The 12,167-nt window shown below is 26.0% G+C and overlaps 1 protein-coding gene across 5 annotated transcripts in view; it reads right to left on the bottom strand.

Moving 5' to 3' along the window:
• Positions 1-12,167, bottom strand: part of LOC142334331 (furin-like protease 1) — a 427,570-nt gene that overhangs the window by 33,987 nt on the left and 381,416 nt on the right. For 4 of the 5 annotated variants that reach the window (XR_012758822.1, XR_012758823.1, XM_075382285.1 and 1 more), the window contains exons 11-13: positions 11,917-12,127; positions 7,564-8,241; positions 3,503-3,772 (exon numbers count right to left, since the gene is read on the bottom strand). Coding sequence is in view for 3 of the 5 variants with exons in the window: in XM_075382285.1 (XP_075238400.1) it covers positions 3,503-3,772; positions 7,564-8,241; positions 11,917-12,127 (1,159 nt within the window). In the remaining 2 variants the exon portion in view is untranslated. The remainder of the gene's footprint in view (positions 1-3,502; positions 3,773-7,563; positions 8,242-11,916; positions 12,128-12,167) is intronic. The other variant, XM_075382286.1, reaches the window with a different exon arrangement.

Below are 12,167 nucleotides of genomic sequence, written 5' to 3'. Positions count from 1 at the left end.
TATTTACATCAGTGACTTAAGTAAGATGTCAATATATGGTATGCTCTAATCATGAATGAATTTTTTTATATACAGACTGGAGTGATAGATTTGTGGAATGGTTGTGCCACCAACATTAATAGCTGTTAATCCCCCACTGATTTGTAATTTGATTTGAGTGATGAAAAAATCAACTGCACTAAAATATCAAACTGCTTTAAATTAAGTTTAGATTAACTATTTTATACTTTCATTTAATATTACTATATTACTTTTTTTTAGACTACTCAGATAAACTCAATTGTAAAAAAAATAATAATACTGATAAGTAGATTAAAAAACATTTTCCTTTTGTTTAGACACACATAAACGCAACAAATACAACACACACACACACACACACACACACACTTCATATGTATTATCCGTCTTTATATGACTAATATTTTTTACTCAGAGTAAAGTACAGAAACGTTTTAAGTATTCTTATGATTTTTTATTCTACGACTCATAAATTATGAAAATTAAGAAGTTTTTTTTATTTGACTGTAACAATATTCTTATATTATAAAATTTTTAATTGCACTTAGAAACTATTAGAAAAATATCTTAAAAAACTAACTACAACAACGGATAAAAGTGCAATAAATAAATAAAGATAAAAATTGAAGAGAAAAGTATAAAATGAAGAAAAAACATTCTAAATTGTTTGAATTCTTGAATGAGTTGTAGTTTATTTAAGTTCTATTTACTAAGTTCTATCAGAATACTATATATATTTAAATGTAATAATGATAATAAATAATATATCTTGCAGTAATAACACATTTTACGATATCAGTAATTAATTCCTATTTATATCATGTAATTAAAAAACATTCATAAAAATGAAAACTTTTCTCAAAGGGTTTTTTAATGTTATTGTATTCATCATAATAGTACATTAAACAGCTAATAATACCAGATACGTCATAATAATAAGTTAAAATTATAATAAAAAAATTACAATTTCAGCTACTGATGCTGTATATTGATAAATAATGACTAAGCAAAAACAATCTTCAGTAATATAACTGACAGTTTACACTAAACACATGCATGCATGTACACACATGGACACCACACACACACACACACACTCTATTCACCTAAAACCATTACAATTATCCTTTTCTGTTGTAATGCATTCATTATGACATATTATTGACTCATTAATACACTGGGAATGTAGAGTTTAAATGAATTTTAAGTGTGTCAAAAAAAATTATTTTTCTTACAATACATTTTTAAATGAATCTTAAATAAAAATAATTTTAAAGTGTAGAAAACTAGACAACATCTGAGTGGTTTTGCTTACAAGTTTTGGCCTACAAAAGTAACTGATTTTATTATAAAAAAGCACTATTTTATAAATATGGGATTTTTAAAAATACATTATTTTACATATTAAATAAATATGGCAAAAATATTGGTATTATGTAAATATCACCTCGCACCAAATAAAAAAAGGACAGTACATCACTATGCATTTTTATATTTCATTTTTAAAGTTATAAATGTAGTAAGAATTATTATGAGAAGATGATCAGATGGTTGCTATAGAATTAGTTTACTACTCTAACAACAAAGGGTTAGATGACAAACTCTGACAGCGGGCTAATAGTAGTAACTTTATTTGCCAAATGTTAAAATTTCTCTTATATAAGTAAATGACTGTTTGGTATGAAGCATACACTTTTTACTCCTGATGATATGTAATAAGATATGCAAACTTAACGACTTGTGCACTTAATCTATTTATAACAGCAGTTTACTACAGAATATCAATTGGTTTTTATGTGGTAAATGCGATTTGATTTTCAACAGCTGTATATTCATACATTAAAGTTATTCCAATTAAAACATTAACAGTTTTTCATTCTATTTCTTCTTTGCAGACTAGGAAATTCATTAAATACATAATTGAATAATATATTTATGTGTTTTTTCATTAAATATGTTATTTTTATAAAATTTAGTGTTTGTAAATTTTCTACTGTTTGTTGAGTTTTATGTTGTATGTGTAAAATTTGCATGATAAAATAATTATTATTTATATATTAAAAAAATTATGTTTATATATATATATATATATATAGAGAGAGAGAGAGAGAGAGAGAGAGAGAGAGAGAATAAGAAAATAAGCTAAGTTAATAATAAAAATAAAGTATGTTGCAGCAATGAAATATAATGTATTGTTTCATGTAGAATAATAATTTTCCCATTGTGTAGTTTTAAATTATTCGTCTACGGGTTTATAAATAGATATGCAAATGGTATATTTTAAAATTAAGACTGAGCATGACCAAAATAGTTGTGCAGTCACAATTTTTTTTAAACATAATTAAAATGTTATTAAGATAATAACAATTATTATATGCTGAGAATAAAAGAATGAAGCTAAGAAAGGTAATCAGTACTAGGTAAACATAGAAATGAATAAAATGATTGGGGTTTCATTTTCATAATATCAACTTTGCCGTCGTGGATCACAAATATATTTTTTTGGAAAATAATTTGATAGAATAATTCATGATTTTCAAGATTTCAGGTTTTTCCATGTCACTAGTTATAATTAACACACATAAAATCTTTTTTATAAAACAATAAAATAATTGGAATGAGGAAGAAAAAAATCAATGCAATTTATTACAGTGCAGTCCAAGAAATACAGCAGTAGAGTTTTTAAATAAATAAAAAAATGTAAATAAGTTTTTCACACAGAAATTTTAGACAATATTTTTGCTATTGAATAAATGATAACATTTAAGTTAAATAGCTTTACATTTAATTATCTGCCTTTCATCACATAAAACCTTTTTTTTTTTAAAAAATATTATACATTTTTTACTAAATTTGACTAATAAACAATTATAATAATATGCCATAATACTATGCATCACTCACATTACAACCTGAATCATCATATTTAAACTAATACTTATAATACACATGTCTTATGTTTACATTTATATTTACATATGGGTATAAATTTATTTACCTAATACCTATATATTATATTTCATGGTCAAGAAATTCAATAACGTTATATACAATACAATCTTCTGAATTATGCACAATAAAAATTAATAATTTATAAACTATTAAGTACACAACTAAACAAACTATAATAATTCCAATCTCTTACATAGATGACATTCATCATAATTAATTTTACAAATATTTTTATCACAATACTTACTATAAATTATTATTGAACACAATGTTATTGGTGAAAATAGTACCAGTAATGGTAGTTGATCTGAAGATGACTGTGATGCAAGTAATGTCTGTGGTGACAACTGCATTAATGACATTCGTGTTGAAAATGATGATGAAGGTGATGATGATGATGATAATTTATTGGATTGTTCATTACTCGTTATCGTAGGTATTAGTACAATACTATCAAACTGGTAATTATAAACAGTTAAATATGGTAACATAAATCCTATCACAATAAATATTAATATAGTGCACCAACCTATACATGAATTTGTTGATCGGCGACATAACACACTGTTAGCACCACTCGTCTGTGACAGCTCAAGGCCTGAATGCTGTGCAACATCGTCCCTCCAATTTGTGGAACCTTGTCGAGTTGGAGACACTGTAGTAGAAGATATCCGTTGTTCTTTTTTTAGTACTTTATCAGAACTTTTCTCTGGAATTGATTTAGATGTGTTACCTTTTTCAAAAGACATCGGAGCAATTTCAGTCCCATAGAATATCAGATTCCAGTCAATGAGCTTACCTGTAATAAACGAAGAAAAACATTTTTAAGTTATAGGTCTTAGGAATAAATTTTATTTGTCCTCATTAACAAGAAAACTGCACTTCTCACAAAGACTTCAGTTAAAGGAAAATATACTGTTTTTAAATTATGAGTTTGTTAAATTTTTAATGAAGTACTTGAGGTAAAACTGTAGAGGTAAGGATCTGGGATTCTATGATTATACAATTTTTTGTTTTAGTATTTCATGTTAAAGTACATGCTTGTTAGACATCACAATAATGAAACAAATATTCTACAACAAAGTTAAATAAATGACTGAAGAACATAGAAATTCAGATTACCTAAAAGGAGATTGTTATTATATAAGTGTCCTCATGAAAGATATTAAAAAGTAAATTTTATTTATTTGTATAGCCAATAATAGAATTAGTTTATTGAATCAAGTTAGAAAATACAAATTAACATATTAACATATAAGTCAATTAACATATTAACATAAGCATATATATTAATAACCTTTTCAGTAAAGAAAAAGGTCACATTATATAATTTTTCATTAAACTCCAAACATTAACTTCAGGTCTGATCTTACTTTCTAAAAAATTGTGTGTCTGTTTTCAGATCTCCATATTCATTAATTCTGCCTATTAATATGTGCATTAAGGTGAAAAGTAGCTTCATCTGTAAAAATATATCATTTAAATCATTTCATTTTCACCAATATTATGCAAAATTTTAACAACTTGGAAATATTTTTCTATACAAGAAGGTTTTACGTAAAAAGTGCAACCTTTTACGTAAAACTTTATTAAAGGTTGTAGATTTCAACAAAAAATATTGACTTCAGCTCGACATATAAAATGCACTGATCTTTTTCTTAAACTGAAAACAGAGTAAACAAAGAAGCACACCTCAGTAGCAATAAAAAGACTGATGCAGTGCTTAAAATGGGCTTTAACATACTTTTTGGGTGGAGGCTTTCAGTGCTGCCAACTCAATTTCCTAAAATGTCTAATGTCTTAATCTGAGTTACTGAACCCCCAATCTTTCTTTTATGATGACTCTGTATCAATTAATAACAAGATGTTAAGCAGTTTTATCTGTGGCTTAGTTTTATGATTATTTCTGAACGGTCAGTAATCCTTATTAAATACTCATGTTTTGTTAAATGTTCAATTTTTTCTTTATATAGGCTAAATTAATTTATATATACATATATATTATCAAAACTAACAAAACAATTAAGTAAACAACAAATTTGAAAACACTTCATAATTATAAATAACTACTTAGGTATGACATTTTTTAATTGATATGTAAAATATTAATAATATATATTCACATTTTTTCCAATTTGTAAACCAAAGTATTGGGATATAGACTGGGATAGTATAGAATAGATGCATGCTTCACATAGTGTTGTCAAAATGACATTATGAGAGACATATACCTATCATGCTGCTTGAAAATATGTTGGATCTATATCATTGGCATTTATACTCTACATGCAGTACTTTTTTAGTAGTTGTTTCTTAATATATTGGAAATGATATATCGTTTTTAACTATATATTTTAGCACAGTCTACAACATATGTTTAATTTATTTTATAATACTACAGGTTACTATGAAAGGAAATAATAGTGAGCTGTGCTGGGAATAATACAAATATTCTGTCATACAATTAATTGATCTATAGATAAATACATGTAATTCACATATTGGTGAAACACAAATTGTTGGAGGCATCAACATCACTACTGAACGTCTACACAATATTCTCTATAAAAATAAAAAAATAAATTTATAAATATATGTGCTACATTAAACAAATATTTTTACAGCTGCATTATTAACCTAAAGAATTAAAACAGAGAACAGGAATAATTCTAAATTTTCTCAATCTACTATGAACAAGGGATTTAAAACAACACAAAATAAAAATGCTTATCTAATTAATGAATAGAGAGCTATCTGGATTTCATTTTTAATTAAGCAAGCTAGAAAATTCTATTACTTTTTGTTTGGAAGTTCATTCTAATAATACTTTTGCAAACATTCTTATTTGAAATATAGCAATTTTACAATAAAAGCAAATACGGTAATTGTATGAGTAAAAATGAAAAAATAAAAATAAAATACTTTCATGTACTTAGAAGTAAAATTTAAGAAAGTAAAATTTAAGAACATTCTGACAACTACATTACAATAATAAAATAGTAGAACTAAAACCAAATAAATAATATATCAAAAATACAGTAAAATAATTTTAAAGTTTTCAAATTAATAAAACAAATAATACAGTAATAAAGATATTAGTAATTGTTAAGTGTAAAATAATAACATTGAAAAAAAAAATAAAGGTAATAGTAAAGTTAATATCCATGCATATAGTAATTACAGAAGTTTTGTAAATAGTAATAATCCTTTTTTCCATGGCTGTATAAAGAGATATTTTTATGCCAACTACATAACAAAAAAGTAATTAAAAACAAAAACATGCCAGAAAAATACAGGTGGGATTTTTTCATGAATATGAAAAGACATAAAATTTAAAATGGTATTTGTGTATTTAATTATGTTTCATGTATAAAAATTTAATTATAATTGACTAAACTGCTATTATATTTAGTGTTCCTGTCCTCCCATCAGAAAAGTTAGCCAACAATCAAAAACTCAATTTGCATCATTTCCTTTAATACAAAGGAGTTGAAATAAATAAATTTATTAAGTATGAATTTCTTTATGAGGTTTTTTTTATGTAAGTGGCTTGGTTAGGACTAATAATAATTTTTTTTTAATGTGAAATTATTTCTGACTAATGAGGATTCTATAAAATGAACTGATTAATAAATTAATCAAATTAAATGTGTTATTTCTTTGCATTAGCGGTCATAATTAAATTTTAACTGTTTAAAGTTTTAAATAATCATACTACCTTACTTTTTTTTACTGTAAGCAACTTTTCAAGTGTGTGAGGTATGAATTTATTAATATCTGTAATTGAAATGTCTTCTATTTTTTTTTTAAAGTGTTTATTTTTGTAATGTGATACAATTAATTTAGTTCTGTTCATTATATATGCAAACATTACCATCTGCTCTTGAAAACTATTAAAAACCTTCTGCTTGTCATTCATATTAAAATTTTATTGGAATATCTTTTACATTTTTTTTATTTTCATCTCTTTTATTGTAAATATGATGGTTGTTGCTTTATTTTTATTTGATATTTTATAATTTGTTTTACATTATATTTTGTGTTAGGATACTGTAATAGTTTTTGAATATTTAGCAATGTTTGCTTTATAAGTTATCCATACTCTTTATTGTATATTTTTGTTTAAATTTATTTTTATCTCATCTGCTACTTATTGCTATGTATTTACTACATCAGGTTCTTTAGTTAATTCCATACAATTAAATAAATGAAATAACTTGTTAAGCTTTAATCCTTCCTTTTGACAAGCATAAACAGAAAACCAACATTATTTTCAATTTAAGTTTTCAAAACCCCCACTGTTATTTTTTTGCATGTTTGGTTGCATAATAAAAAAAGATATATAAAAATCAAGTTAATATACAATTATAATAAATACAATAATAAGAAAAAATGTATTCATAAATATCACATTCATTCAGATTTAAAAATCTAAAACCAGCATATTTTGAATTACTACATGTACAGATACATCTTTAAAACTAAATAGGTTATAAATAAAGTGATACCAAATAAAAATTTGAAAAAATAAAACTGTGCCATGCGAGAATAAAAAACATCAATAAATGTCAGAAATGTATCATCTCTTGCCTGGTATATCTTTCGGATCAGTTATATCATCGTGGCCATCCAAGCCTTTCTTAGATGGTCTAGGAGGTCCTTCATGTAGGTGAGGATATGGAAACAGCTGCTGTACTTTGGGATATTTCTTGAAGATTGCTGGAAACACAGGTGATGGCTGTGGTGGAGGTGCTAAGAGTATTGTTAATCCGACTGCATGTGTCACTGCATTAGGATTTTCTGAAGCAGTAGTGGCAGAAAAAGTAGTAGCAGTAACAGTAGAGGCAGCAGTAGTAATTGTGGTCTGTTGTTGCTTCTCCGATTGAAGCTGTGGATGGGTAAAGATTGTAGCTTTCACCTTTGTATTTGTCTGTGGTGCAGTTGTAGGCCGTCTTGGCGAAATAACTGATGGTCTTCCAGTCTTCTGAGAAATATTTGGGGCAAAAGTAGGAATTACTTTTGAATTTTTTCCACCAGATGCCTTCTTTTGTGATGCCTGAGACTGCTTAATGTCTTTTGAACCAGATTTCCAGTTTGGTTTTGGAGTAATATTTGCTGATTTATTTTTTCTTGAGTTTTTATTTTTTCTGGGAGGTGGAGGAAGATTGACAGGATAAGGGGGTTGAGGATTTACTTGGGTGGGATGATAACCAGGAGGTGTTTCTGTCCCATAAAATATTAAAGTCCATTCAAGCAAATTGGCACGCCCTAGAAAGCATCAAAATTTTTCAGCACGTATAACTACGCCATTTAAATAACTATTCAGTGATATAATTTTATCAAAGGATTTAGTTTAACCATAACAAAATTTTCAATTTTATTTATAATTATACTTATGGTAATATTAAAATTACTTTCATACCAGTAGTTAGTACTGCATCAAAATTTGAAAATGCTTATTTTTATATTTAATTAGAATTACTAAAGGTATACTAAATATACACAAAGATTACCGGACATCAGAACAGTCATGATATGGGCACTCTCTGTATTTCCCATATGCTTATCATAGTTATTTCATATCAATTCTATTGTTTAACTATCTACCAACCTCTGTTTCAGAGGGTTTAAGAAGAGTAATTTTTTATAAACAAATTGTTTTGGGTTGTATGCTCATGCATATAAATCAAAACATTGCTGTGTTATTTATCTCTAATTTCTTTTCCTTTTTTCATTTATTTTAATTTTTATTAGTTGTATGTCTTTTATCTGTAATTTTTTTGGTTGTAAATATACTATCTTACATACCAAGACCTGGATTTAACTCCCAGCACTTGTTATCTGCTTTTTTTTTTGTTACCATTCACTTCAGTACCTAAGCAATAGTAAACGTCTATTCCAGGATTCCAGGAATGCCCATTACATAATTATCAGCAAGTTTTCATTCTTTTTAATTACTTCCTTTAAGAGAAAAATGAAAAAGTCATTTTCTATTATTACTTTATTAAATAATTATTTATAATTACATAAATACAACTACAACTGTTTTTCAAACATTTTTTCTCCAGTATTTTCTCTATTTATTTTAATCTCATTACTTGTTAGTCGATTGTTTTCTATAACTTTATAAAATAGAATTTATTAAAAATACTAAGTTTCATATTAAACAAAATTAAATCTTTACAACATTCATTTTTCTCTGGATACCATTAAGGTGCAAAAGTTAATTCATAGGTTTAAGTCTGCTTCATAAAGAAAGAATTTAGGTAATGTCATTTACTGATGCAGAAATAATATGATAGAGATTTATTATTATCTTTTTTTAATAAGATACCTATTTTATCGTGCTTTAACAAAGAAAGTATTACATTGAAGTTTCATCTGAATGAAACTAACACTGAAACATTTATCATATTTGCTATAACTTGAAAATTTTTGTGATTAGATTTTTTTTTAATTTTTTGAAGCAATGATGTCCGATAGCATATCTTTTACCTTCCTTGTGAGTATTTTTATTCTTATAAATGGTATTTAACCATTTACAAGATGTAGAATACTTATTAATTCTAACATAATATAAGTGTTTTTAAGTAAGATTTTTGTTTTCAGAAGTTGATGTTACCAACTGCTGGTGAGACTAAATCAATTTTAAAATTATTTTCTATAGAAAGGAAAGTAAGGAAATAATACCATTGATTAAGGAACAAATTTTGTTGTTCAGGATGTAGTGAACCAGGATACACTTGTGTTTTAGTGCCCATTAATATCAGAGACCAGCGTACTAATTCAGAATAATCTGTTAAAACAATGTTATTAAATATTTAAATTCATTATTATAATTATGTAATTATATCTAGTGCAACTGTGATAGGCAGTTTATGTACCAAGAAGTACAGTAATATAAAATAAGCTGTTAAAAGAATAAAAACTGAAAAAGACATACGAAATAACTCCAAAACTACCTAACCTAAATAACAGCAGCTATAACAGTAGAAAATTAATTTATTAGATTATAATGTATAACTAATAAAATAAATATATTTATATTATATATAGGATTAATATAATTTATTAATACGAAATTAAAAAAACTAAATACATGTTTTTTTACTAAATTCCCAAAATAACAAGAACGTACAATTTAACATACACAATGCTAACTACATCAAGGAAGTACATAAATATGAATATCTAGTAACATGGATTAACAAATGATGATACTGAAGAAATAAAGACAAAGATAGAAATGGCCTGCAATATGTTCTGCATAAGCATCCAAACAACAAATTAAACATTAGAATGATATATATGTTGCCATGTATAATTCATCTTCTTCATGGTACAGAAACTTCTACCCTTAAAAAAACCATAAAAAACAGACAGCCTGGACAGAAAGAGTCACAAATGAAGAGATCTTGCATATAATGTCAATAAAAAAAGAACTATATACAAATAGTCATGATGGTTGCCAAACTTCATTCAAGGTAGGCACAAATAAATAGAATAATATAATAAAATAAAAGAATATATGCCGTATTATATATTATGCCTTATTTTATGACAGGCACAATAAATAGAAGAATATAACAAACAAATTTTGAAAATGTGACACTTTTTACAGTTCTTGAGTGTATGTTACTGCTCAGTCTGTATTCAGTAGATAGCACAGATAATTTTCTCAAGAAATTTTGTCAACCCAAGACTAAACCTGCAGATAATTGTTTTGAGTGGATGAATGTAAGCGAGAGACTTTAAATAATGTATCCCTCTACAAGCCAGCTGAATTTCTTACCAGTCGATTTATTCATTTAAACTGGCTATTTTATCAACCCAATTGAGAAGCCTAAGATGCTTCACACAGTTGTAGTCTTGCTCATAATGTAATCTGTAGATTTTACAGATTATTTTTCAATTGTTTTAGCTGCTGCTATACTATTTTATTTCAATTTTTGTTACGTTAGGAATCTAAATTTATGATAATTTTATGTAAATATTTAAAATAAATGTGTCATCTTACATTTATTTTAAAATTATACAAATCTTAAAACAAAGTGTGCTCTGGGAGAAAAACTAAAATTTTAAACTCAATGTTTATGCTCAAGAGAGTCATACAGTCAGTTGCAACTCAAATTACTTACCTCTTATTACATCTACACATTGTTATTACAACTATAAAAATCTTTATAAAAAATTTGAATTTAATAAAGAACTTATTTAAATGAATAAAAATTATTATTTTGTTGTAGTGACACCAGTGGCAGAGCAAATAAGTGTAAAAAAGTTTTGTTTTAATAAAACTCTATTGTTAAGATTTAGTATATTACAGGAAAACCTGTGTCTTCTGTTCAAAGAACACTGTTCATCTACCAAAGATATGTCAAACAATTTCTACTGCTGACATAATTTCATCTAACACATCTGCTACAATTATATATACTGATGCTGTAATTATATATTTTCCATTAATTTTGATATTTACAGGAAATATTTTCAAATAAAATCTATGTGGGCTTGAACCCAGATAAGACTGTTTATGCGTGGTTAGGTAATTCAAAAATTTCATTTTCAATAAGTTAAATACAATAGAAACTTCTGTTACAAAAAATATTTTATGATGTTAAAATTTAATTCTAATCAAATTTTCATAAAATTTATTTATTAAAAACTGGGAAGCACATGTTTTTATTGATAAATCTTAACAGTCAGAGAGTGCTTAAGATCTCAAATATTATTAAAAGGAAGAAAAGAGATACAAGTACTTGAAAGAACAAAAATTAATTCCTAAAAGCCAGTTATTAGCAGTAGTTAGTAAAAAAATAAATTAATGAGGTTAATTACAAACATGTGTGTTATTTTTTATTAATCATTTGTTTAGTAAAATCATCAAATTTATTATTTAATATCAACAACCAAATTAAGAATAAAATTTAAAATGCAACTGACCAAGAAATCTGCCCTCATTATGAATCTCAAGCTGCCAAGTACCAAATGGTGATTCACCCCATGTATGTACAGACATGAATGGCCATGACTGGAAACCAATTCTGGACCCATCATGTGGCCTCCTAGCTAACAGAGTTGACCTTGTACCAGCTGGAGAAGTTAAATGAATTTGTAAATCTCCTCTTTTTTGTGAATTTAATGTGATCTTTGCCTATAAAAATCAAAACAAATTATAGATTTATTTCAACTAT

The sequence above is a fragment of the Lycorma delicatula genome, chromosome 1 (assembly GCF_047948215.1).
Source record: "Lycorma delicatula isolate Av1 chromosome 1, ASM4794821v1, whole genome shotgun sequence".
NCBI classification, from domain to species: Eukaryota; Metazoa; Arthropoda; class Insecta; order Hemiptera; family Fulgoridae; genus Lycorma; species Lycorma delicatula.
This window is presented reverse-complemented; position numbering and strand designations above follow the sequence as displayed.